Source organism: Bos mutus, chromosome 11 (assembly GCF_027580195.1).
Source record: "Bos mutus isolate GX-2022 chromosome 11, NWIPB_WYAK_1.1, whole genome shotgun sequence".
Lineage (NCBI taxonomy): Eukaryota > Metazoa > Chordata > Mammalia > Artiodactyla > Bovidae > Bos > Bos mutus.
The window spans coordinates 75,947,171-75,974,159 of NC_091627.1; the positions used below are offsets into that span (position 1 = coordinate 75,947,171).

At 40.3% G+C, this 26,989-nt stretch overlaps 1 protein-coding gene across 2 annotated transcripts in view; it reads right to left on the reverse strand.

The window, feature by feature from the left end:
• The window catches only part of PPP1R21 (protein phosphatase 1 regulatory subunit 21), a 72,208-nt gene that overhangs the window by 20,901 nt on the left and 24,318 nt on the right, over positions 1-26,989 (reverse strand). For both annotated transcript variants that reach the window (XM_070379610.1, XM_070379609.1), the window contains exons 5-14: positions 26,701-26,865; positions 26,082-26,140; positions 24,807-24,901; positions 22,136-22,188; positions 21,507-21,656; positions 19,067-19,168; positions 18,891-18,979; positions 16,236-16,372; positions 6,514-6,606; positions 2,358-2,485 (exon numbers count right to left, since the gene is read on the reverse strand). In XM_070379610.1, coding sequence (XP_070235711.1) covers positions 2,358-2,485; positions 6,514-6,606; positions 16,236-16,372; positions 18,891-18,979; positions 19,067-19,168; positions 21,507-21,656; positions 22,136-22,188; positions 24,807-24,901; positions 26,082-26,140; positions 26,701-26,865 — 1,071 coding nt within the window. The remainder of the gene's footprint in view (positions 1-2,357; positions 2,486-6,513; positions 6,607-16,235; positions 16,373-18,890; positions 18,980-19,066; positions 19,169-21,506; positions 21,657-22,135; positions 22,189-24,806; positions 24,902-26,081; positions 26,141-26,700; positions 26,866-26,989) is intronic.

Genomic DNA, 26,989 nt, shown 5'->3' on the forward strand with positions numbered 1-26,989 from the left:
TCAGAAAGTTTCCAGAATGCGTGTAGATGAAAGTGTTACAGAGGAGGCAGTAAGGATAATCTGGCTAAGGAGTCCTGTAGGCACTGATATGAGTTGACAGAATCTCATAACACCCTTTAACTACAGCCCTAAACAAGAGCAAACTGTCACGAAGACCAGTCTGACTTTGGGAAAGATAACACTGAATATCTAATATAATCTATGATCATTTCTGATTAACTTAAACCACTTGAAAAAAGTATGCTCCCTCCTACTAAGGTCAACCTGTCAGAAAAATAATGGTATATAACACAGATAGAGATTAGCATTTTCTTGAGAAATTATGTTGGATCTGTTGAAATAAATGGGCTAAGATAGTCCTGAATACAGCCCTTTCAGTTTTATATGTATGGGTAGTTCTCATAGAAATCTTAGTCACTAAAGGCTTTGATGACAGGCACATGAACATGTCTTCCCTGAGAACTCAGTTGGTAAAGAATCTGCCTGCAATGCAGGAGGCCCCAGTATGATTCCTGGGTTGGGAAGATCCACTGGAGAAGGGATAGGCTACCCACTCCAGTATTCTTGGGCTTCTCTTATGGCTCAGCTGGTAAAGAATCCGCCTGCAACCCTCTTACACAGTTGGTGGGAATGCAAACTAGTAGAGCCACTACGGAGAACAGTATGGAGATTCCTTAAAAAACTGGAAATAGAACTGCCATATGACCCAGCAATCCCACTGCTGGGCACACACACCGAGGAAACCAGAATTGAAAGAGACACTTGTTACCCCAGTGTTCATTGCAGCACTGTTTATAATAGCCAGGACATGGAAGCAACCTAGATGTCCATCAGCAGATGAATAGATAAGAAAGCTGTGGTACATATACACAATGGAGTATTACTCGGCCATTAAAAAGAATACATTTGAATCAGTTCTAAGGAGGTGGATGAAACTGGAGCCTATTATACAGAGTGAAGTAAGCCAGAAAGAAAAACACCAATACAGTAATACTAAGGCATATATATGGAATTTAGAAAGATGGTAATGATAACCCTATATGCGAGACAGCAAAAGAGACACAGATGTATAGAACAGTCTTTTAGACTCTGTGGGAGAGGGTGAGGGTGGGATGATATGGGAGAATGGCATTGAAACATGTAAATTATCACATGTGAAATGAATCGCCAGTCCGGGTTCGATGCATGATACAGGGTGCTCGGGGCTGGTGCACTGGGATGACCCAGAGGAATGGGATGGGGAGGGAGGTGGGAGGGGGGTTCAGGAGGGGGAACACATGTACACCCATGGCAGATTCATGTCAATGTATGGCAAAACCAATACAATATTTAAAGTAAAAAAAATAAATAAATTAAAAAAAAAAAAAAAAGAATCAACACCAAAAAAAAAAAAAGAATCCACCTGCAATGTGGGAGACTCGGGTTCGATCCCTGGGTTGGGAAGATCCCCTGGAGAAGGGAAAGGCTACCCCACTCTAGAATTCTGGCCTGGAGAATTCCATGGACTATATATAGTTCATGGGGTCACAAAGAGTCAGAAACAACTAAGCAACTTTGACTTACATTAACGTGCAATTAGAATATGACATCTACTGAAAGCAGTTAGCCCACATAGAACAATTTTTAACGAAACTGCACTCCGGTCAGTTTATGACAATAATTAAGTACTTAATGATCCAAATGATCATTATCTAATATTAAGAATTCAATGAGAAGACATGTGTTGAAGTCACCTTAAAAGTACGAATTAAGGTACAAAACCACAAAGGTACAAACAAAAATCTTGGTGGAGAAAAAACAAAATATAATAAAAGTCTTATAAATCTTTTTCTATACCCCAATTTCTGTACAGCAGACCTTGAATATACATCAGGATCTATAGTGAGACCACCTGGTATCTAAAACATCAACAGTGAGTGACCCACTTACTCATCACAAACATTTAACAGCATTCCGTATTGTGTCACATATTAGGTAGGAAGGAGGAAAAGGGAGACAACTTTATTTTACAAAAAAGGCTGATAATCTAAAATCGTTTTACAGATTAATTTTTCTACTATGTCAATCAAGAAAAAAAAAAAAAGAGATGCCAGTCCAGGATCGATGCACGATACTGGATGCTTGGGGCTAGAGCACTGGGACGACCCAGAGGGATGGTATGGGGAGGGAGGAGGGAGGAGGGTTCAGGATGGGGAACACATGTATACCTGTGGCGGATTCATTTTGATATTTGGCAAAACTAATACAATTATGTAAAGTTTAAAAATAAAATAAAATTTAAAAAAATAAATAAAATCTAGAATTAAAAAAAAGAAAAGAATTTAATTTAACGTCAATATAAACCAGAGAAAAATTACCTTTCCTGCTCCATTTGTCAATGCCACTACTGATGACAGGATGCAGTCATTAGTTGTTATGAGCTTCTGGGTTGTTGTTGGAAGTTCAAGCTCTATTGTAGCCTTTTGACTATAATGTTTGGAAATATCTATGAATCCAATTAAATGAAAACTCATCAGTATCTATATACAAGTTGGATACAGTCAACCAACCCGTTGACCTCTCATTTCTATGCTTACAAATTTACAAAACAAGTCTGACAAAAGACGGTCCCAAATATCATAATTGGACTGAATCTCAATTAGGTTTCAAGTCCACATGCAAAGAATAGAGAGTAGTGAGGGTCTCTTAACACCATCCTGGGGTCACTATTATAGCGTAGAGCATGTTGGTCTCAGTCTCTTTCATTTGAGAGTCAGTCCTTATTCTTGTGCTGTGTAAATGACCCTAACCAGTATTTACCAGTTAAAAACTTTGTTTTGACAGTCTAGTAGGCACAAATGAGAATTTTTATTGTGCTTATATAAACAAACCATGAGGCTGGAAAAGAACAGCCAACATAGGCATGGTGATCCACAGTCCTTATTGGATCTTAACCAGTTTGCCAGAACATACTTTAACAATAAGAAAGGTCTGCACAGCCAAATAAGGATTGAACACTGCAATGTCTGGCTTCACATTCTACTGCCTCCAGTCCAAGAAAATTACAACAAAGGCCTGTGGTTCTAAAAGCATAGAAGAGAGGCTTAGACAGAAACATGTAGAGAGAAACAGCAGTAGGTAAAACTCGCCAAACAGCTAAACTTGGGGTTTTCTGGGTCTCTGAGAAATAAAATAATTTCATCCTGAAAATAAGGGGGAACAGAATTAGCAAGACAACATTGATTTGTGAGGAAGGACAACTATATTTGTAAATAATAAAGAGCTTACAATACAGCCTCCTCTGAATTTTTATTTCTTTATTTTTTTGAATTTTTAGACTACTTCAGTTACAACAGCATTATCACTACCAACAAAGCGAAAAATAGATCACAAGACATGGAAATTAATTGTTATAGCAGGCATGTATACGAAGACCTTCATTTATTCAGAATCAAGAAATTTAGTTGATTTTAGACTATAGATAAATAAGAGGAAATAAGACTATTTAGAAATAAGAGATTTAACGTGGTATAACCATGATATTTCAGCACAATTTAAATTTATTTATTAAAGACTAGAAAGATTTAACGTGGTATGATCATAATATTTTTAGCATAAAATCACTGTTTTATGAAATTTCTTTTTCTAAAATTTAAAGCTAAGAAATTGTGTTATTTATATACATTGTATGTATATATACAAATATATGTAAACTGTTACATACAAAAGCTTTTAGGATAGGCTTAGATTTATAAAAAATTTACAGAGTTTCCAGATACCCTTAGCCAGTTTTCACTACGGTTAACATCCTATGTTAATATGGTACAGCTGTCACAGTGAAGAAACCAACTAATTGGTACATTACTATTATGTCTAATATATTTTAAAAAACAAATGATTATCTTCTATAAATTCATAAGACAGCCAAGTGAATAAAAATTCAGTTGGAATGCTGGACATTTTTGGTATACTGAACTTGCTAGCTCCCAAAGCAGACATCATCTTTCTACACACCACAGAAAGTTTTACTCAATATTTTACTGTCTGTATACAATGCTATAATACAACTGGGCTGGCAGGCAATCTTGGCTGACTGTATAGGTAATTAAAATACTTATAAAAGATGTATAATACTAAGAACCCTCCCATGGCTTCTAGTGGATCAAAGCTACTGTAGTTTGACTATAATAATTCTCCCCATTCAACTGTTTACTCTTTATTTATTGAATCTAAATATTTTAATTATTTAGGGTGTTCCTTGACGTTAAATTTTAACTTCAAAAAGAACAAGGAAATCATGTGACCTAGACTAGAGATTTATTTTTGTTTAATGTTTCCTATCAGTCTACCTGCTTTAGACTTGAGACTAAAGATCAAACAATTCTCACTTGTTAAAAGATTAATTCACTCCCATTTTAATTCCTTGTAGGACACACATTTTTATAAATCTCTCTCTCTCACTTTTTATATTAAGACCAGCCTGCCTGCTTGCTTGCCTGCCTTCCTTCCTTTTTCCCAACTTGGACCAAGCAATTATGCAAGGCAAAGGATCAAGGGAAAAGATTTGAAATAAGAGCTCTCTTAAAAACAAAGTTTATTCTGTTAATGCCAGTTAATGCTGACTCTGAGAGATATGAGAGATACACAACACTCTTCCAACTAGGTAAGAAGACAGATTTGAACTGTAAACCTATCAGCAAGAGCCCATAATCTGCTTGCCAACCATTCTTCATGTTTCCCAATATTTTAAATTTATATTATGTACACTTTCAAGAACAGAAACAAGCAGAGGCACAAAGAGGGCTTAGGGGGCCTCCGATCCTCCCAAAATCTCCACCAGCTCTTGACAAATGGTAACAGCAGCATCCTTTGATTTGGACCACTCAGCATCTAATGCCACATATGAACAAAAGCACCTTCAGAAAACTTAGAAACACATTATTATTATTTATAGAAATATAAATAAAATCAACATTTTCAATGTAAATAAAGCTTTAAGATCCTTCTCAATGGATAGCCCCCCTCCATGGCTCTAGCCCCTCCTTTATCAAAATTCTAGAGAAAATACTAGTAGGAACAAATCATAATATTAGCACAGGAAAACTTAGGAAACAAAACCAAAGAATCTGTAGTCACAGAGCAGTTTGTGGTTTCAATGGCCTAGTTCTGGAATAGAAGACTGTGGTTAAGTCTGAGCTCCCCAAATCAAAAGCTGCACAGGAAAAAAGTTCTAGTCCCTTGGGCTTTCTATGGACCAGACTAGGTTCTGCAGCGTTGGGACTCATTATCGTTACCTGCCACCAAATCTGTCTATGCAAGCTGTGATTTCTGCAACCAGAGCTAGCTCCAGAAGTACAGCGACTTCTACAGTTCCTTATAATTGAAGACAAGCCTCAAAAAGGACCATTCTCAAGACTAAGGCGGTATTAGGTAATACTACTGGGACTAAGATAGATTCCCAGCAACACAGGTTATGTGTCAGTTTATAGAAGGGCCCCCAATATACACATTTTATACATGCAATCCGACAAAATCTTAAGTTTTTAAAATATATTTTCTGTGAAACCATTAATTGGTCACTAACCATACATTAAACACCACAGTGAAAAATCTAGGTACCTGGGCTACTTCCAAAGGTGGTGGTTTAGTCACTACGTCATGTCTGTCTCTTGCGACCCCATGGACTGTACCCTGCCAGGCTCCTCTGTCCATGGGATTCTCCAGGCAAGAATACTGGAGTGGGTTGCCATTTCCTTCTCCAGGGGATCTCCCCAAAACAGGAATCGAACCCAGGTCTCTTGCATTGCAAGTGGATTCTTTACGTACTGAGCTACAAGGGAAGCCCTACTTCCAATAGTCCTTAATAACTGCTCTGCCCTCTCTTTCTGCTCCTACTCCAATAGCCACCAAAAGGAAAAGAGAGAGGGGAAAGAAACCACAAGCCATGCAGAGATATAAATTAAAAAGTCAGGACTCAGAATCATATGCTAAGAAGCAAAAGAAATGCCTTTCGACAAGCGTATTCTTAGGAGCACACGGCAAGCGAAAACTGACGAAAGTTTAAAAACAGACCTTCAGTCTGTAAGTTTCTCCTGAACAAAACAGGATTTATAATGGGTACTCTCAACAAAAAAATGCACAGGAGGGTGGAAAACCAGTACATTATTTCCAGGAACTTTACACCTTTGTTTCCTCAGTCCCTTCATGCTTGGGCTCTAACAAGTGCGGTATTTTGCTAAATGCCTCTGAATAGCATGTCTGACTTGATAAAATTCATACACCTCCCTTAAATCAGTATAATGTATTTTTGGCTAAAGTTCTGCACACAAGGGTTTCTCATCAGTACTTTGTTTACCTTCAGGAAAGAAGCAGATGGAAAAAGCAGAAGGCAGTAAGCTGTGTACTTTAACGTAAGCCAAATGCTACTAAGCCTTTATCTAGGGTCTATTAGCCTTGGCAGTATTTGTTTAAATCTCATTCAGGCAGATCTCAGAAAAGGGACGAAGCTTATTTATGTTCTTTTTCAAGTCTCACCTTTCATGACATCATGGAATCCATGCAGAGCAGCACCAACATTTGTTAACACACAACTGTAGTTTGTCCGAAGGAGTCCATCTGGCTCTGTACCTAGGAAACCAAGATCACAGACCTAAGCACTGTCCCAGAGGACTTCACCCAAAACACTGAGCCCACCATCTTCTCTCCACCCTTGGGAAGAGAATCAGTATCACTTGTGACATGTTGAACATAATGGCTCTCAAAATTCCTGCAGACACATGCAGACAGAATGGTGATGATTACAGACACCTAAACTGATCTGGAGCGACAGCGGTGCAGCACTGGAGCGACTGTGAGGAGATACTTCACGTCCAGGGGCAGAGATATAATGGCCATCGGAGGTAAATCCATCCATCCCAGTCCATTTTAGTTCGCTGATTCCTAAAATGTCGACGTTCACTCTTGCCATCTCCTACTTGACCACTTCCAATTTGCCTTGATTCACGGACCTCACAAAGAAGATCCCTATGCAATATTGCTCTTTACAGCATTGGACTTTGCTTCTACCACCAGTCACATCCACAACTGGGTGTTGCTGTGGTTCCGTCTCTTCATTCTTTCTGGAGTTATTTCTCCACTAATCTCCAGCAGCATATTGGGCACCTACTGACGTGGGGAGTTCATCTATCAGTGTCCTATCTTTTTGCCTTTTCATACTGTTTATGGGGTTCTCTAGGCAAGAATACTGGAGAAGGCGATGGCACCCCACTCCAGTACTCTTGCCTGGAAAATCCCATGGACGGAGGAGCCTGGTGGGCTGCAGTCCATGAGGTTGCTAAGAGTTGGACATGACTGAGGGGCTTCACTTTCACTTTTCACTTTCATGCATTGGAGAAGGAAATGGCAACCCACTCCAGTGTTCTTGCCTGGAGAATCCCAGGGATGGGGGAGCCTGGTGGGCTGCAGTCTGTGGGGTCGCACAGAGTTGGACATGACTGAAGCGACTTAGCAGCAGCAGGCAAGAATACTGGAGTGGTTTGCCATTCCCTTCTCCAGTGACCCACATTTTGTCAGAATTCTCCACCACGACCCATACATGGCATAGTTTCATAGTTTCATTGATTCAGACAAGACTGTGGTCCATGTGATCAGATTGGTTAGTTTTCTATGATTGTGGTTTTCAGTCTGTCTGCCCTCTGATAGAGAAGGATAAGAGGCTTATGGAAGCTTCCTGATAGGAGAGACTGACTGAGGGGGAAACTGGGTCCTGTTCTGATGGGCAGGGCCATGCTCAGTAAATCTTTAATCCAATCTTCTGTTGATGGGTGGGGCTGTGTTCCCTCCCTGTTATTTACCTGGGTACAAACTATGTTAGAGGTAATGAAGATAATGGTGACCTCTTTCAAAAGGTCCTTTGCAGGAACTGCTACACTCAGTGCCCCTAACCCTGCAGCAGGCACCGCCAACCACTGCCGACCCATGCCTTCACCAGAGACTCTTGGATTCTCCTGGGCAAGTCTGGGTCAGTCTCTTGTGGGGTCACTGCTCCTTTCTCGTTGGTCCTGGTGCACACAAGGTTTTGTTTGTGCCCTCCAAGAGTCTATTTCCCAGTCCTGTGTAAGTTCTGGCAGCTCTATGGTGGGGTTAATGGTGACATCCTCCAAGAGGGCTTATGCCATACCCAAGTCTGCTGCACCCAGAGCTCCTGCCCCTGTGGCAGTCCACTGCTGATCTGTACCTCCACAGGAGACGCAGCACAAACACAGTTCTGCCTCAGTCTCTGTGTGGTTTCTGGGTCCTGGTGCACACAAGGCTTGTTTGAGCCCTCTGAGCATCTCTGGCGGGAATGGGGTTTGATTGTAAATGTGAACTCACCCCTCCTACCGTCTTGCCGGGGCTTCCCCTTTGCTCTTGTACGTGGGGTATCTTCTCACAGCTGCTCCAATGCTGTGCAGCCGCAGCTCCAGCACCTACTGTCTTGCTGAGGCTTCTCTGACCTTGGACGTGGAGTATCTCATGAGTGAGAGTGAAAAAGTTGGCTTAAAGCTCAACATTCAGAAAACTAAGATCATGACATCTGGTCCCATCACTTCATGGCCAGTGGATGGGGAAACAATGCAAACAGTGACAGACTTTATTTTTTGGGCTCCCAAATTAATGCAAATGGTGACTGAAGTCATGAAATTAAAAGACACTTACTCCTTGGAAGAAAAGTTATGACCAAACTAGACAGCATATTAAAAAGCAGGGACATTACTTTGCCAACAGAAGTCCATCTAGTCAAAGCTATGGTTTTTCCAATAATCATGTATGGATGCAAGAGTTGGACTATAAAGAAAGCTGAGCTCCAACTGAACTCCAAAGAATTGATGCTTTTGAACTGTGGTGTTGGAGAAGACTCTTGAGAATCCCCTGGACTGCAAGGAGATCCAACCAGTCAATCCTAAAGGAAATCAGTCCTGAATATTCATTGGAAGGACTGATGCTGAAGCTGAAACTCCAATACTCTGGCCACCTGATGTGAAGAATTGACTCACTGGAAAAGACCCTGATGCTGGGAAAGATTGAAGGCGGGAGGAGAAGGGGACGACAGAGGAAGAGATGGATGAATGGCATCACCAACTCAATGGACGTGAGTTTAAGTAAACTCCGGGAGTTGTTGATAGACAGGAAGGCCTGGCATGCTGTGGTCCATGGGGTCGCAAAGAGTCGGACACAACTGAGTGACTGAACTAAAGGGCAGAGAAGCCCCAGCAAGATGGTAGGAGGGGCGAAATCGTGTTTAGAATCAAACCCCATACCTGCCAGAGATGCTCAGAGGGTTCAAATAAGCCCTGTGCATACCAGGACACAGAGACCACACAGAGACTGAGACAGAACTGTGTTTGAATGTCCCCTGAGGAGGTACGGGGTCAGCACTGGACTGCTACAGGGGCAGAGGTTCTGGGTGCAGCAGACTTGGGTATGGCATAAGCCCTCTTGGAGGAGGTCGCCATTAACCATAGAGCTGCCAGAACTTACACAGGACTGGGAAATAGACTCTTGGAGGGCACAAACAGAACCTTGTGTGCACCAGGACCAAGGAGAAAGGAGCAGTGACCCCACAAGAGACTGACCCAGACTTCCCCGGGGATGTCCAGGGGTCTCCAGCGGAGGTGTGGATCAGTGGTGGCCTGCTGCAGGGTTAGGGGCACTGAGTGCAGCAGTGCCTGCATGGGACCTTTTGAAGGAGGTCACCATTATCTTCATTACCTCCACCAGAGTTTGGCATCAGGTTAAACAACAGGGAGGGAACACAGCCCCACTCATAAACAGAAAATTGGATTAAAGATTTACTGAGCGTGGCCCTGCCCATCAGAACAAGACCCAGTTTCTTCCTCAGTCTCTCCCATCAGGAAGATTCCACAAGCCTCATATCCCTTCTCTATCAGAGGGCAGACAGACTGAAAACCACAATCACAGAAAACTAACCAATCTGATAACATGGACCACAGTCTTGTCTAAATCAATGAAACTATGAGCCATGGTGTCTAGGGCCACCCAAGATGGACGGGTCATAGTGGAGAGTTCTGACAAAATGTGGGTCACTGGAGAAGAGAATGGCAAACTACTTCAGTATTCTTGCCTAGAGAACCCCATAAACAGTATGAAAAGGCAAAAAGACAGGACACTGAAAGATGAACTCCCCAGGTTGTTTGATGCCCAATATGCTACTGGAGATCAGTGGAGAAATAACTCCAGAAAGAAGAAAGAGACGGAGCCAAAGCAAAAACGACACCCAGTTGTGGATGTGACTGGTGGTAGAAGCAAAGTCCAATGCTGTAAAGAGCAATATTGCATAGGAATATAGAATGTTAGGTCCATAGAGTTAGTGTTAGTTGCTCAGTGGTGTCCGACTCATTGTGACCCCATGGACTATAGCCCACCAGTCTCCTCTGTCCATGGGATTTTCCAGGCAAGAATACTGGAGTGGATTGCCATCCCCTTCTCCAGAGGATCTTCCTGACCCAGGAATCAAACCATGGTCTCCTGCATTGCAGGAGAACTCTTAACCCTTTGAGCTACAGGGAAGATCTGTTAGGTCCATGAATCAAGGCAAATTGGAAGTGGTCAAAGAGGAGATGGCAAGAGTGAACATTAACATTTTAGGAAACAGCAAACTAAAATGGACTGGAATGGATGAATTTAATTCAGATGACCATTATATCTACTACTGTGGGCAAGAATCCCTCAGAGGAAATGGAGTAGCCATCATAGTCAACAAAAGAGTCTGAAATGCAGTTCTTGGATGCAATCTAAAAAATGACAGAATGATCTCTGTTCGTTTCTAAGGCAAACCATTCAATATCACAGTAATCCAAGTTTACACCCCAACCAGTAATGCTGAAGAAGTTGAAGTTGAACAGTTCTACAAAGACCAAGAAAACCTTCTAGAACTAACATCCAAAAAAGATGTCCTTTTCATAGGAACTGGAATTCAAAAGTAAGAGTGAAGAAATACCTGGAGTAACAGGCCAATTTGGCCTTGGAGTACAGAATGAAGCAGGGCAAAGTCTAATAGAGCTTTGTCAAGAGAATGCACTGGTCATAGTAAACACTTTTCCAACAACACAAGAGAAGACTCTACACATGGACATCACCAGATGGTCAATACCGAAATCAGACTGATTATATTCTTTGCAGCCAAAGATGGAGAAGCTCTATACGGTCAACAAAAACAAGACCAAGAGATGACTGTGGCTCAGATCATGAACTCCTTATTGCCAAATTCAAACTTAGATTGAAGAAAGTAGGGAAAACCACTAGACCATTCAGGTATAACCTAAATCAAATCCCTTACGATTATACAGTGGAAGTGACAAATAGATTCAAGGGATTAGATCTGATAGGCAGAGTGCCTGAAGAACTATGGATGGAGGTTCATGACATTGTGCAAGAGGCAGTGATCAAGACCATTACCAAGAAAAAGAAATGCAAAATGGCAAAATGGTCATCTGAGGACAACCAAATAGCTGTGAAAAGAAGAGAAGCCAAAGGCAAAGGAGAAAAGGAAAGATATACCCATTTGAATGCAGTTCCAAATAACAGCAAGGAGAGATAAGAAAGCCTTCCTCACTGATCAATGCAAAGAAATAGAGGAAAACAATAGAATGGGAAAGACTAGAAATCTCTTCAAGAAAATCAGAGATACCAAGAGAACATTTCATGCAAAGGTGTGCACAATAAAGGACAGAAATGGTATGGACCTAACAGAAGCAGAAGATATTAAGAACAGGTGGCAAGAATACACAGAACTCCTCGTACAAAAAAGATCTTCATGACCCAGATAATCACGATGGTGTGACCACTCACCTAGAGCCAGACACCCTGGAATGCAAAGTCAAGTGCGCAAAGCTAGTGGGGGTGATGGAATTCTAATTGAGCTATTTCAAATCCTAAAAGATGATGCTGTAAAAGTGCTGCAGTCAATATGTCAGCAAATTGGAAAACTCAGTAGTGGCCACAGGACTGGAAAAGGTCAGTTTTCATTCCAGTCCCAAAGAAAGGCAATGCCAAAGAATGCTCAAAGTACTGCACAACTGCACTCATCTTACATTCTAGCAAAGTAATGCTCAAAATCCTCCAAGCCAGGCTTCAACAGTACATGAACTGTGAACTTCCAGGGATTTAGAAAACGCAGAGGAACCAGAGATCAAATTGCCCACATCTGTTGGATCACTGAAAAAGCAAAAGAGTTCCAGAAAAACATCTGCTTTATTGACTACACCAAAGCCTTTGACTGTGTGGATCACAACAAACTGTGGAAAATTCTTAAAGAGATGGGAATCAGGCACCACCTGACGTGCCTCTTGAGAAATCTGTATGCAGGTCAAGAAGCAATGGTTAGAACTGGACATGGAACAACAGACTAGTTCCAAATCAGGAAAGGAGTATGTCCAGGCTGCATATTGTCATCCTACTTATTTAACTTCCATGCAGAGTACAGCATGAGAAATACTGGACTGAATAAAGCATGAGCTGGAATCAAGATTGCTGAGAGAAATATCAATAATCTCAGATATGCAGATGACACCACCCTTATGGCAGAAAGCAAAGAAGAACTAAGAGCCTCTTGATGAAAGTCAAAGAGGAGAGTAAAGTTGGCTTAAAACTCAACATTCAGAAAACTAAGATCATGGCATCTGATCCCATCACTTCATGGCAGATAGATGGGGAAACAATGGAAACAGTGACAAACTTTATTTTGGGGGCTCAAAAAGCACTGAATATCCTGATTGCAGCCATGAAATTAAAAGACGCTTGCTCCTTGGAAGAAAAGTTATGACCAACCTAGATAGCATATTAGAAAGCAGAGACATTATTTTGCCAACAAAGGTCTGTCTCGTCAAAGCTTTGGTTTTTCCAGTAGTCATGTATGGATGTGAGAGTTGGACTATATAGAAACCTGAATATCAAAGAACTGATGCTTCTGAACTGTAGTTTTGGAGAAGACTCTTGAGAGTCCCCTGGACAGCAAAGGGATCCAACCAGTCCATCTTAAAGGAAATCCATCCTGAATATTCACTGGAAGGACTGATGCTGAAGCTGAAACTCCAATACTCTGGCCACCTGATGTGAAGAACTGACTCATTTGAAAAGACCCTGATGCTGGGAAAGATTGAAGGTGGGAGGAGAAGGAGACAACAGAGGGCAAGATGGTTGCATGGCATCACCGACTCAATGGACAAAAGTTTGAGTAAGCTCCAGGAATTGGTGATGGACAGGAAGGCCTGGTGTGCTGTAGTCTACGGGGTCGCAAAGTGTCTGACACAACTGAGCGACTGAACTAAACTGAACTGAAATGGATTTGGATCCCCCATGTCCACAGTTAGTAATGGTTAAGAATCAAAATTAAACTGCAGGATTATGTCTTTCATGATCTCTATGAAATGAAAAGTCTTTGTGAATTTCACCTGTTACTACAGAACACATTTCTCATTTTGTTCTTTTCCCTACATATTACTGTTTGCTGAACATCACTAAAAACACTGTTATTCAAACATCATAATTCTAATTCCAGCATGACAGCATAAGCAAGCTCCTCATATCCACTCTCCAGCCCAACTGATGAAAATTATTTAAAAACAACCACTTAAAACTCTGGAAATTATCTTAAGGGCATCCAGTTAATGAAGAAACAGTTACTCAAGAAAATCTGTATCAATTCAGTGACAACAACAACAATCTGTGGTATCTGAACCAGAACCCACTCCCTACCCCTGGCCAGTCAGTGAGCTAGCAATCCCAGTACAGAGAGTGCAGCAAAGAACACCAGACTCTCTCGCCCCTAATTCAGTAGAGAGCCTCATTCCTAATCCTGCTCTCAGCTCCCTGTTGCTGAGGCTAAATTCTAGTTAAGTATGACTCAGGGGTGGGGGTTCTCTTCTTTCACCCAGCCCTGACTTGTGGGATGCTGAGAATCTGTGGCCATGAACACCCTGGCTCCAGCTCAGTAAAAGGAGTTCCTCGCTGAAAGAGGCAAGTAGAAGCGACTGGGGGCTGCTACCCTCTCCATGGAGTACTCCGCTATACCTACAGGGATGTCACTCTAAGAGAAGTATATCATTGTCCTCACCCCCAGCACAGAACTATGGCTCAGAGCTTTAACCCAAGGGAGAAAGAGTTATTTAAACAGAAAACTCTGAATCTCTTCCCAAAGGAATTGACTTTATTCACAACAGACTACGGAGAAGTTCAAGCCCAGGGGTACCCTCAAAAATAATGGCACCTGTGCTGAAGGTAATTAGGAGGAAATTGGTAGGTTCATTAGAGATATAGGGTAAACAGACAAGGATGATCAATCAATTCTTAACAAGGGTGCCGAGACCATTCAATATGGAAGAAACAGTCTTTTCAATAAATGGTACTGAGACAACTGGACAGTCATATGCAAAAGATGAAGCTGGACCTTTACCTCACACTATATACAAAAATTAACTCAAAATGGACCAAAGACCTAATGTAAGAACTAAAAGTATAAAACAAAAGAAAACCTAAGGGTGGGCAAGAATCCCTTAGAAGAAATGGAGTAGCCCTCATGGTCAACAAAAGAGTCCAAAATGCAGTACTTGCATGCAATCTCAAAAATGACAGAATGATCTCAGTTCATTTTCAAGACAAACCATTCAGCATCCCAGTAAACCCATGTCTATGCCCAAACCACTAATGCCAAAGAAGCTGAACGGCTCTATGAAGACCTACAAGACCTTCTAGAACTAACACCAAAAAAAGATGTTCTTTTCTTCATAGAGGACTGGAATGCAAAAGTAAGAAGTCAAGAGACATCTGGAGTAACAAGCCAAGTTTGGCCTTGGAGTACAAAATGATACCCGAAGTAAGAGGCAAACTTGGCCTTGGAATACGGAATGAAGCAGGGCAAAGGCTTAACAGAATTTTGCCAAGAGAATGCACTGGTCATAGCAAACACCCTCTTCCAACAATGCAAGAGAGGACTCTAAACAGGGACATCATCAGATGGTCAATACTAAAATCAGATTGATTATATTCTTTGCAGCCAAACATGGAGAAGATCTATACAGTCAGCAAAAGCAAGACCTAGAGCTGACTATGGCTCAGATCATCAGCTTCTTGTAGTAAAATTCAGGCTCAAATTGAAGAAAGCAGGAAAAACCACCAGGCCATTCAGGTATGACCTAAATCAATACACAGTAGAGATGATGAACAGATTCAAGGGATTAGATCTGGTCAACAGAGTGCCTGAAGAACTATGGAAGGAAGTTTGCAACATTGTACATGAGGTGGTAACCAAAAGGATCCCCAAGAAAAAGAACACAAGCAGGAAAAATGGTTGTCTGAGGAGGCCTTACAAATAGTTGAGAAAAGAAGAGGAACAAAAAGCAAAGTAGAAAGGGAAAGATATAACCAACTGAGTGCAGAGTTCCAAAGCATAGCAAGGAGAGATAGAAGAGCCTTCTAAGCAATGGCGAACGTATACATCATATTAAAAACCACAGCTATTACTTTGCCAACAAAGGTCTGTATAGTCAAAGCTATGGTTTTTCCAGTAGTCATGTACGGATGTGAGAGCTGAATCATAAAGAAGGTTCAGCACCAAAGCATTGATGCTTTCAAACCATAGTGCTGGAGAAGACTCTTGAGAGTTCTCTGGACAGCCAGGAGATCAAACCAGTCAATAATAAAGGAAATCAACACTGAATATTCACTGGAAGGACTGATGCTGAAGCTGAACCTCCAATCTGAACCTCCAATACTTTGGCCACCTGATGTGAAGAGCTGACCCCCTGGAAAAGACACTGATGCTGGGCAAGATTGAGGGCAAGAGGAGAAGGGGGAGACCGAGGATAAGACAGTTGGATGGCATCATCGACTCAATGGACATGAGTTTGAGCAACCTCTGGGAGATAGGATAGGGAAGCCTGGAGTGCTGCAGTCCATGGGGTCACAATACGACTGAGTGACTGAACAACAAGTCTTAGTCACTAGACCACCAGGGAAGTCCCTGTACATTCTTAATTTAACTCATTTACCTTCATTTTATAAGTGGGAAAACAGAAGCAGAAAAGTAAAGCGATTTGCCCAAGGCCATAAATGTATGAAGGGCTGCAGGATATGAATCCAAGTTTTTCTGGTCCCAGATCCTAGGCTCTTCTCACTCAAACATGCCAAACAGCCTCCCTTCTCCAACTTCTTGTACTCTAAGTTCTTCACACTGAACCATGAGTAACAAAGACACTTACTTGGCAAGGCAAGAAGGGCAATGTAAGTCTGCAGCTTCTCAAACACAGCTGTCATCTTTTTCATGTCCTGGGACAGCTCTAGATTCCTGGCTCGTAATGCAGACGTGCAAAGGGAAGCTTCACATTCTTCTTCTAGGCTAGGAATGGGCAGAGTTTATAAAAGTGAGCATCCCGAATGATTTTCAATCAGCTATAAGAAACTACCTAAATTGTCAAACATCTATATCCAAAGAGAGAATGAACCAAAAAAAGAAACTTGAGCTCACTGACAAGGTTCCATTTTGTTATATCATCATGTACACACTGGCTTCCTCCAATGCCAATGAAGCAAAAGACGACTAAATGGAAGAAAAGGTGCTCACTGTCTTCCATCCTGAGAGCAGCACAAAAATGCTTCCTTCAAAATATTTTCAGGAGAAAAATACTTCATAGGCTGAATTTCTAAAGAGAATTAAATAGGAACTGGGAGAGAGAATCAGTAAGAAACCTTTTTCAGTGAGTTGTTTAGTCACTAACTCATGTCCGACTCTTTGTGACCCCATAAACTGTAGCTCGCTAGGTTCCTCTGTAGTGGGATTTCCCAGGCAAGAATACTGTTGTGGGTTGTCATTTCCTTCTCCAGGGGATCTTCCTGACCCACGGATTGAACCCGTCTCCTGTATTAGCAGGCGGATTCTTTATCACTGAGCCACCAGGGAAGTGTATGTAATTTCAAAAGTCAGACAGATTGGAAAAACCAATCTATAAGCGCAATATAAAAGTAATTCCTTAACATTCATAAAAATATAACCATTTTCCATTTTAAATGGTGCTTGGGAAAACTTAATTATAAGGTTAAAAACTATGTAGACTCTTAAGAGTACTTATTAAAATGTGCAATAATCAAGTAAAATGCTTTTTACACAAAGCTAGAAAAGTTATTAGCACAAGAATGATATGCTTGTGATGTGATATCAAGAATCACATCCATTCCCTTGACCTTGACACTTCTGCTCTATTTATTTATAGCAGACAGCTTCATTCAATACTAAACCCATTTATTACTAATGAACATGTTATCTTGCCAACTAGAGTGGTATTTAAACCAATGGCAAAAAAATTGCCTAAAATACATGAAAATCTGATAAGGTAGGGCTGAAAGCGTATGCGACAGAACATTCCCAAGAATAGGAATCTTAGATCAAGAAAGGACTTACCCAGCATTTCTAAAAATGTAATAGTGAAAAAATAAATTAAGATAAAATAAAAATGCATTAACTCTTTCAAGTAGTAAACACCACTTTTACAATGGTTCTTACAATCTTTTAAACATAAGCCGAATCAATAAGGTATATTCAATTCAGTGTTAAACTTTCAGAGTCAATTTTCAGAAAAACTTCAATTATACTGAACTAAAACATTTAAGGATCTGAAGGAAACTATAATTCACAATTATGAGCTCATAATTCCCTGAGCCCTAAAATTCTGTCATGTGCACAAATCATAGAATTCAGTTACTAAAATACCTTGTTAGGTTAGAATTAGGAAATACGATGGTTCTTAACATACATAAATTTTTTAATAACAAAATTTCATATTTTTGAAAAGCTAAACCTACTACTTTAGTTTATAAGGACTAAAAAACTACAATTACTTGTATATTTTCAGTATCTATAAGCTTTTCATCTATTTTTTTCCTAAACCTTGTTTTGCAATCTACTATAATACCTATGGGCTTCCCAGGTAGCTCAGCAGTAAAGAATCTGCCTGGCAATGCAGGAGACAGGTTCAATCCCTGGGTCGGGAAGATGCCCTAGAGAAGGAATGGCAACATACTCCAGCATTCTTGCCTAGAGAATTCCCAAGGACAGAGGAGCCTGTCAGGCTACAGTCCACAGGGTTGCAAAAAGTCAGCCATGATTTAGGGAATAAACAACAACAATAATAATACATATCAATAATAGTACATATATGTTCTTATTTCTCTTATTTCCAGTTGCATTATTCTTCGCCTTTTTTAAAGACTAGATCTCAGGATTAAAAGATTTAGATGAATTAGGAGTCTTTGTAGTTTTACATCAAAAGTATCAAAATATACAATCAGTAGTCTCAAATTTCCAGTTATATAAATTATTTTCTCTTGCTTTTTCAGGAATGTTTAAGATGCAATATTTAAGGTTACTAAATGACTCATCCTATGAGGGCTGGAGGATGTACAGTTTTTATTTTATAACTTAAATCACCAATAGTAAAAACAGCATACTATTTAAAAGAAACCTAAGGATTACAGATTCAAATATAGAGGTTAACTATTATTACCCCCATCTAGACGTTTTCAGTAAAAGGGTAACAATACCCAAAACTATTTCCTTTAATAAATGTGTCATTCACAATCACTAAAAATACTGGTTCATGTTGCATTACATGGTTATTGCACTGATCACAGTTCAAAACTATTGAAGAAACTCTAGCTGAGAAACTACAATTCAGTTTTCTTAAATATAAGTTTGTGCTGCTCAAGCCATGATTTTCCTTTTTCACAAACATCCAAATTGGTTGTAGTGCAAAAAGGTCAGGCAGAGCTCAAGAGGCACAAGTTGTTACTTTATTAACTCCAGCACAGCTCAGATGACACCTCACAATTCCCCAAGCTCCCTGGCCCAGAACAGTAAGTACCTTTTTAATTGATAAGGAAGAATCTTCCTAAGAAAACATAAGTAAGAGGTTAAATGCTCTGAAAAAGTTTTCAATTTCACAGTTGTCTCCTGGAAAAGAAAAACAATTTCAAGATTAATAATTTTGTTTGATAAAGAAGCACTCCCACTTCCAGAAGTAAAGCAGAAGTAAATTACCAGGACGGTTACAGTATCCTCAGTAATACTTTCAAATAAATGAAGCATTCCTTCCTCAAGAGGGCGGACGTAAGATGCATTTTCATGAAGATACTGTGAGAACTAAATAGGAAAAGAATTCTGAGTTAAGTCACTAGAAAATAAAGGATATCAAAACATCTGTAAATGGACCCACTGAGTTATAAATCTTAATACTTTTGCTAACTTTTTTTTGGGAAATTTGACTTTTACACAAAGTTCCCTCTAACAATCTCAGATACTAAACCCAAGTGCCCATTCCATGGCAAAGTGACAAACCAGCAGACGGATGATATAATTAACAACTGGGCATGAGGCAAGTGGGGAGGGGATACTATTAACAACACACCACCAATAGGCCTTCTTTCCGAAACAACCACTTCTTCATTAGGGATGCAAGTTAATATTAAAAAAAAAAAGATTTGATATTTGAGTCAAAACTGTAGGACAGATTTTTGTGTTTACATAAATCGCTGTAGATGGTGATTGCAGCCGTGAAATTAAAAGACGCTTACTCCTTGGAAGGAAAGTTATGACCAGCCTAGATAGCATATTTAAAAGCAGAGACATTACTTTACCAACAAAGGTCCGTCTAGTCAAGGCTATGGTTTTTCCAGTGGTCATGTATGGATGCGAGAGTTGGACTGTGAAGAAAGCTGAGCGCTGAAGAATTGATGCTTTTGAACTGTGGTGTTGGAGAAGACTCTTGAGAGTCCCTTGGACTGCAAGGAGATCCAACCAGTCAATTCTAAAGCAGATCAGTCCTGGGTATTCTTTGGAAGGACTGATGTTAAAGCTGAAACTCCAGTACTTTGGCCACCTCATGAGAAGAGTTGACTCATTGGAAAAGACTCTGATGCTGGGAGGGATTGGGGGCAGGAGGAGAAGGGGACGACAGAGGATGAGATGGCTTGATGGCATCACCGACTCGATGGGCGTGAGTTTGAGTGAACTCCGGGAGTTGGTGATGGACAGGGAGGCCTGGCGTGCTGCAATTCATGGGGTTGCAAAGAGTTGGACACGACTGAGCAACTGAACTGAACTGACCTCATTTTTTAAAAACAAGACTTTTGAGTACAGCTTATATTCATTGCATAAAATGTTCAAGGTTAACACATTCTAGGAATGTAGCTATCATCAAAATGAGACTATAAAAACTTTTATAACTGTCATGGATACTGTAATACTTATGAAGAACTAATTCAGTATGAAGAACAGATTCAGAAAAAGATCCCCCAAGCTTTAAGACAATTGAGAAACAAGAAGTTAATTTTTCACATGTGAAATATCTCAGCTTTTTAAATATTGTATAATGGCTCAAATTTTGAGTTCTGTGTATACAAATGTAAAGTCTCATTTTGCAGAAATGTGATTCAACTAGTCCAACTGCAAGCTACACAGACATATGGCCCTGGGAAACTCAGTCTCTCTGGGCTATAAAATAAGTTGAACTCTAAGCTCAGGTATAAAAGTCTACTTTATGATTTTATGAACAAGTCTAAATGCTTTGGTCATCTTTTAACAAATGGTTACTGAATCTTCAATAATAGAGGCTTAACGGAAAAGTCACAGAGGGTCTCTCAGAGATAAAAGTACCAAAGGTAAAATACTGAGAAAAATATGAATTCTTCAGAGTAATGAAATATTTCCATTATGATTAACATATTTGATTCTCACCATGTGAGCGTAACATGGTAACAAGCTAAGTAAAATAATGGTGGGAATTCCCTGGCAGTCCAGTGGTTAAAACGCAATGCTTTCACTGCTGGGGCCCAGGTTCAATTCCTAGCTGGGAAGCTAAGATCCCACATGCTGCATGGTATGGCCAAAAAAGGCCCCAAAAACAAAAAAATAAAAATAAAATAATGGACAAAGAACCAGGGCGGGGAAAATGCTTTTATATTATAGGAAGCATAAAAGAAAATATAACTGCCTTAAAATGCTACAGGTCCATTTTCCTTACCCAAGTCATCTGAAAGCTTTTTCCCATGGTGATCTTAAAGAGCATTTCAAACTTTAATTTTTATGAACTTCAAAAGGTTTGTGGTGAAAAGTTTTATAGGGAAAAAACACCTACCCCACTTCTCTCCTCCTATGCAAACCATGCTCATTTTTCAAAGCCCAGTCAAATCACCAGAGTCTTCCAGACACTACCACCAACAGCAGTCTCCCCTCCTTGATGACGTCATATTCACTTACTGCCCTGACCACTTATTCACACTTAGGTCTTCTAACATATCCCTCACTATTCCATTTCATAAGAATCTCCATGTTTACCCTGTTTCTTGACGATAAAGACTATGACTTAGAGTTTCTCCCCACGTCCTCTATAGTACTTGGCTGAAACACAGAACTAGTCTAATAAGTAGCAAGTCTCCAGATTTGTTCAGGGCAGACAAAAGGTATCCTGAGTTAAACGTACCTTCTGATTCAATGGAGATATTGTGTCAATGGCAGAATCAATAGGAAAAATCTGAATCCTCTGTTCTGTATAGGTGTGAAAGTTCAGAAGAGCCTTGACAAGATCTTGAACAAAAGCCAGGGCCTGCCCAGCGATATCCCGCATCTTCAGCTTTAAAATGAGAAAGATACAGTTAAAGTCAACTATCAGGTTATTACGCCCAAACAACTTTATTAAGTCTGCTTTTGGAGAAAACATTTGAACTCTAAAATAATTATGCCTTAAATTCATTTGTTCCCACTTATATTTTAATACTACCATCTAAGTAAAGTAGAAAGCCATCCATATTGGCTAATATACCTCTTCTACTTAACCTAAAGTGCAAAGCCCACCAACCTAAAAGAAACGTATGACAAAAATCAGTGCATCCCACAATTCAGTTTTAATGTTATAAGACAAGAGACAGCAAAAATCTGTATTATTTACAAATTCAAAAAATAGCGTGTTCCACAATTTTTTTAAATGTATGAGAAAAGAAAGTAAAAGTTAAATGCAATGATTTGGTGCACTAAACAGAGACCCAAACAACTAACTGGTGTTTCTGAAAAGTTTGACATATACATTACTGAAAATAAAAACTTCATCTTTACCTGATGTCTCCTATTGTGGACTGGAACATTCAGAGCATTATACTGGCTATATTCTACAAAACAAAAATGGATGTACATTAAGTCACTTTTACATTTACAGAAAAAGAGCTTAACTAAGAAATAATAAATGCTCACCCATTTGCCAGCTCGTCTCCACTCAGCCCCTTCCCTTCCTGACCACTGGGGTGCACTCTGCACAGGCCTCTTTGTACTCTATAACCCTCATTCCCAACAGAGGGGCTCATCCATCCCAACTGGGTCAACATCAGCTTCTCTCCCCAGCTCTAGACTTTTATTTACAAATGTGCACACCAGCAGGTAAAGAGATGCACACCAATCGGTCAGACTATTAAGCCACATCCAAGTTAACCTCCTCATCTCTCCCATAAACCTGCTCCCCATCTGCCTCTCTGATCTCTGTCAACCGCACCACGTCTTTTCCCCACACTGCCTGCTCTCTCTGCCTTGCCTCCTTGCGTCTCCTGACATCTCAGGCTCCAGCCCCCATCCCAGCACACCAGGACTATCACCACAACAGCATCAGTCTCCTTCTCCCATTCCAGTGTAGTCTATACTCTGTTGCCAGATTAACCAAGTGAATGCACAAATCTCATCAAGACATTTCCAGGGCTTCCCTGGTGGCTCAGTGGTAAAGAATCCGCCTGCCAATGCAGGAGACACAGGTTCGATCCCTAATCCGGAAGAATCCCACGTGCCTCGGAGCTACTGAACCTGTGCTCTAGAGCCTGGGAGAAGCAACTAAGCCCGTGTGCCGCAGCTACTGCAGCCTGTGCACCCTAGAGCCTGTGCTCTGCAACAAGAGAAGCCCCTGCAATGAGAAGCCCTCATAGCGCAACTAGAGAGTAGCCCCCACTTGCCACAACTAGAGAAAAGCACACGCAGCAGTAAAGACCGAGCACAGCCAAATATAAATAAATAATTTTCTTTAAAAAGGGACATTTCTAAAATCTTCTCCAACAACCTACTGCCTTGTGAATGAAATCCCAAGTCCTCTGCCCAGAACTTGAGGGTCCAGTCCCACCCACCCTTTCAGAACTTACCTATCATTGGCTTCCACATCCCATCCACTCTAGCCTCCAGTCATACTTAACTAATTACTACCACCAGGCCCTGACAGCACCTTTATCCTACATACCACACTCAATGCAATTCCCTGGCTGGTTCTCCCTCACCTCTCTGACCAATAAAACCTACTTTCACATCCTGGCCCAGCCCAAAGCACACTTCTTCCAGAAGGTTTCCCCAAACAATCCCACCAGCAATAATCACCCTTCCTCTGAAACCCCAAGAAGTTCTTCATGGAATAACTTAGCTTATATTTCATATATTTCTCTATCTTATTCTCCCCCTACTGGACTATAAATTCCTTGAGGGTAGAGATTTTTGTCTTATACATTTTTGCATATCCTATGCAAAATTTAGATCTTCAGCAAATAATCTCTAAATATTTCAGAACTAAAAGTAGTAACTCTACTTGTGAAATGATAAAGACCTAAAATAGGGTGACAACTAGTACTGGAAAAGAAAGGATAAACCCAAAGAGATTCAGACGGAAATGATTAGAATGTGATGACTAAGGATTAAGGAGCAAATGAAACGTCAAGGATTCAAGTCTAGTGGATCAAAGTATGCTGATACTATTTACATTAATGTAGAAAGCAGTAACAGGTGTTGTTTTCAGAGGAATTTAGGTTTTTGATATGATAATGACATATGCTGATTTCAGTTTTAGAACAAACTGCTATTTTTGTCTTTTCTTCCCTCTTTTTTTAGGTCTTTCCTAAGAAAAATTGAGAAGTCAAAAATTAATTTCAATCATATAATTGTAAAAAAGAAAATGTATACCACATTGAATTTAAGTTTCAAACCGTTTTCTTTGTCTTTAAGATTTTGACTTAATACTTGGGCTTCCCTGGTAGTTCAGAAAGTAAGAATCTGCTTGTAGTGCAGGAGACCTGGGTTTGATCCCTGGGTCAGGAAGATTACCCTGGAGAAGGGAATGGCTACCCTCTCCAGTATTCTTGCCTGGTGAGTTCAATGGACAGAGGAGCCTGGTGGGCTACAGTCCATGGGGTTGAAAAGAGTCGAACACGACAAAGTGACTAACACTTTCAAACACATACACAGAAGTCAATTTTCTTTTAAAGTTCTCTTTGGTGCTCTTGGTTATGTAAATTACCAGAGCCTTCCCAGGATGAGGGGGAAGCAGGCATACCCAAGTCAGCTCTGGAACTAGCGCTGCGCATTGTCCAAAGGGCAGGAGATATCTGACAGAGAAGATTCACCTCCCACCCATCCCCTTACTCCTCTTCCACCTTGCCGTCCATTGTGATCAGCATTTCTTGTACAAGTATTCAGGTACTTTATGTGCACAGGCTGGTTTTCACGTTGGGATATGTTAAATACATGCAATTGAAAAATGTAGCTTTGGGCTTTTTCCAAGAAGACTAGCTTCAGAATAGTTATGTGACAACTTAAAATCTCCCTATGAGACATGAGGGTGAAAGCTGATCAAAAGGACAAAAAGAAAGCAACCCTCTGTTGGGCGAGAGAGGTTTTCAGCCAAGTACATTAGAAACTATTTTAATAAGATGGCTATCCTAAAGAAGTTCAGAGTTGCAAATAATGGAAAACTATACATAATACCTACTTGTATCATTAAAAGGTACTTTCTCACTGATGATTGATAAAGATTCTTCTAATCTACTTGACAAATCTTCATGAAGATTCTTTAACTGTAACTGACTGAAAGAAAAAATACAAAACCATATGATCAACATTTGCATGTTACCTCAATAGCTGGTATCAGGCTTTCAGACTGACAGGCTTATCTGACATCTGTATACCCTTGGTAGTAGAGAGTTGTTTAAAAAAAAAATGAAGATAAGAAAAATACTAAGTCTTGATTTTAAAGCCCTTGAGACTCCTGCTGAATAACTGGAAGTTGCAAAGAATTTATCACAGTCCCACTATCTTATACAATTTTAAGTTTATTTCCCCAAGCTCAAAATCATCTTAGAGCCATTTCAAACTTATAGATTTTTGTCTTTATAACACAAGTATTTGTTCAAGTATAACAGTAAAATTTTTTAAAGTATTATAGCAGATTTTTACCTTGAGCTCAAAATCTGATCATTTTTGGTTTTGATTCAATTAAGAGTATAGGTACATCATGCATTTTCAGTACAACTAAATTGAAGAAGTTCACTTGATTGATCCTATCAAAACCTAAAATATGTCATTTATCAAATAAATGTTGGCACATGCTCTTACCATCCAGAGATAAGTAATATTTTAACAAGTAAATATCTCCACATTAGATTACACAACCTCATTTTATTTAAAAGGTACCATTTTATTAAAATGTTGGGCTTCCCTGGTGGCTCAGCAGTAAAGAATCTGCCTACATGCAGGAGACATAGGACATGTGAGTTCAATCCCTGAGTCAGGAAGATCCCCTGGAGAAGGAAATGGCAAACCACTCCAGTATTCTCACCTGGGAAATCCCATGGATGGAGGAGCCTGGCGAGCTACAGTCCCTGGGGTCTCTAAGAGTCAGACACCACTTAGCAACTAAACATTAAAAGGCTGACACCACGATCAACAGTCAGTTTTCCTGCCTTGGACTATGAGAAGACCGTCTCTTTAGAGTAGTCTGCCCCAGAAAGCACCCAGTCCTCGGTGCAGGCGCCCCAGAATGGTATCTGCCACGCCAGAACATCTGCAGGCTGAGGACTGCTGCACAAGCCACTCTGCCAAGAATTTTTAAGGTCCCAGAGATAAAAGAACTGAAAAGGCCCCTAGAAATGACCTACTTCTGTCTCACTGCAAATGTGAGAAAATTGAGACAGAGAAGCTGCTAAACCAAAATTCAGGTCTTCTGATTCTCACTTCAGGGCCCCTTGGAATTCACATTTCCACATACCATTCTTCTGTCCGAAGTCGACATTCCTTGGCCTCCTTTTCTAGAGTCTGAGATTTTACCTAAATTTTAGAAGGAAAAGAAAAGCATAGCACAGGGAACTCTACTCAATGGTCTGTAATAACTTATATGGGGAAAAAAATCTGAAAAAGAATGACTATATGTATATGTATAACTGAATCACTTTGCTGAACACTTGAAACTAAGACAACATTGTATATCAACTATATTCCAATAAAATTTTTAAAAATAAAAAATAAACTATGCCAAACTATATTCCTTGGCTTTCCATTTTGAAATCCTGGAAGTAGTGAAAAATTTTTTCTACTCTTTTTTCTTTTTGGTTTTCCCCTATAAATTTTATATAGCTATTCATTTGAAACTGTGTTCTGTTTGCTAGAAATGTGGTATGACAACCACTATTAGCCAAAATTATATGCATATCTGTCCGTGAGAAAAAAAGAAAAGCAGATGAATCAGGCCACAGATGACAACACGCTGAGTAGACACTGTAGGCTGCAGTCCTGCCTTGAGTGCCTAACTTCTGTTCTCCAAAGCAGGCAGACGATTTACAAAAGCCCAGACTATTTCTGAACAAGCTCTCACCAACAGCGGGGCTTACCTCTAGTTTAGCCTTGTCGTTCTGCAGTTTCTCGATGGTCTCCATGTACTTCCGCGTCAGGCCATCGACCACGGCCTGGTGCTGAGCCGCCTCCATTTCCAGAGTGGACAGCCGACTCCTCAGCTCCGCTTCCACGTGCTTGTGCTGCTCATCAGCTTCAAAAAACTGAAAAGAAAAGATCACGTCTTCTTCTCAGAACCTCCTCATACACACAAATGAAGAGCAAACAATGGCAGTGACTGATCATTGAGTGACTTCCATAAGGTTCCATATGCTCAGTGTGCGAAAC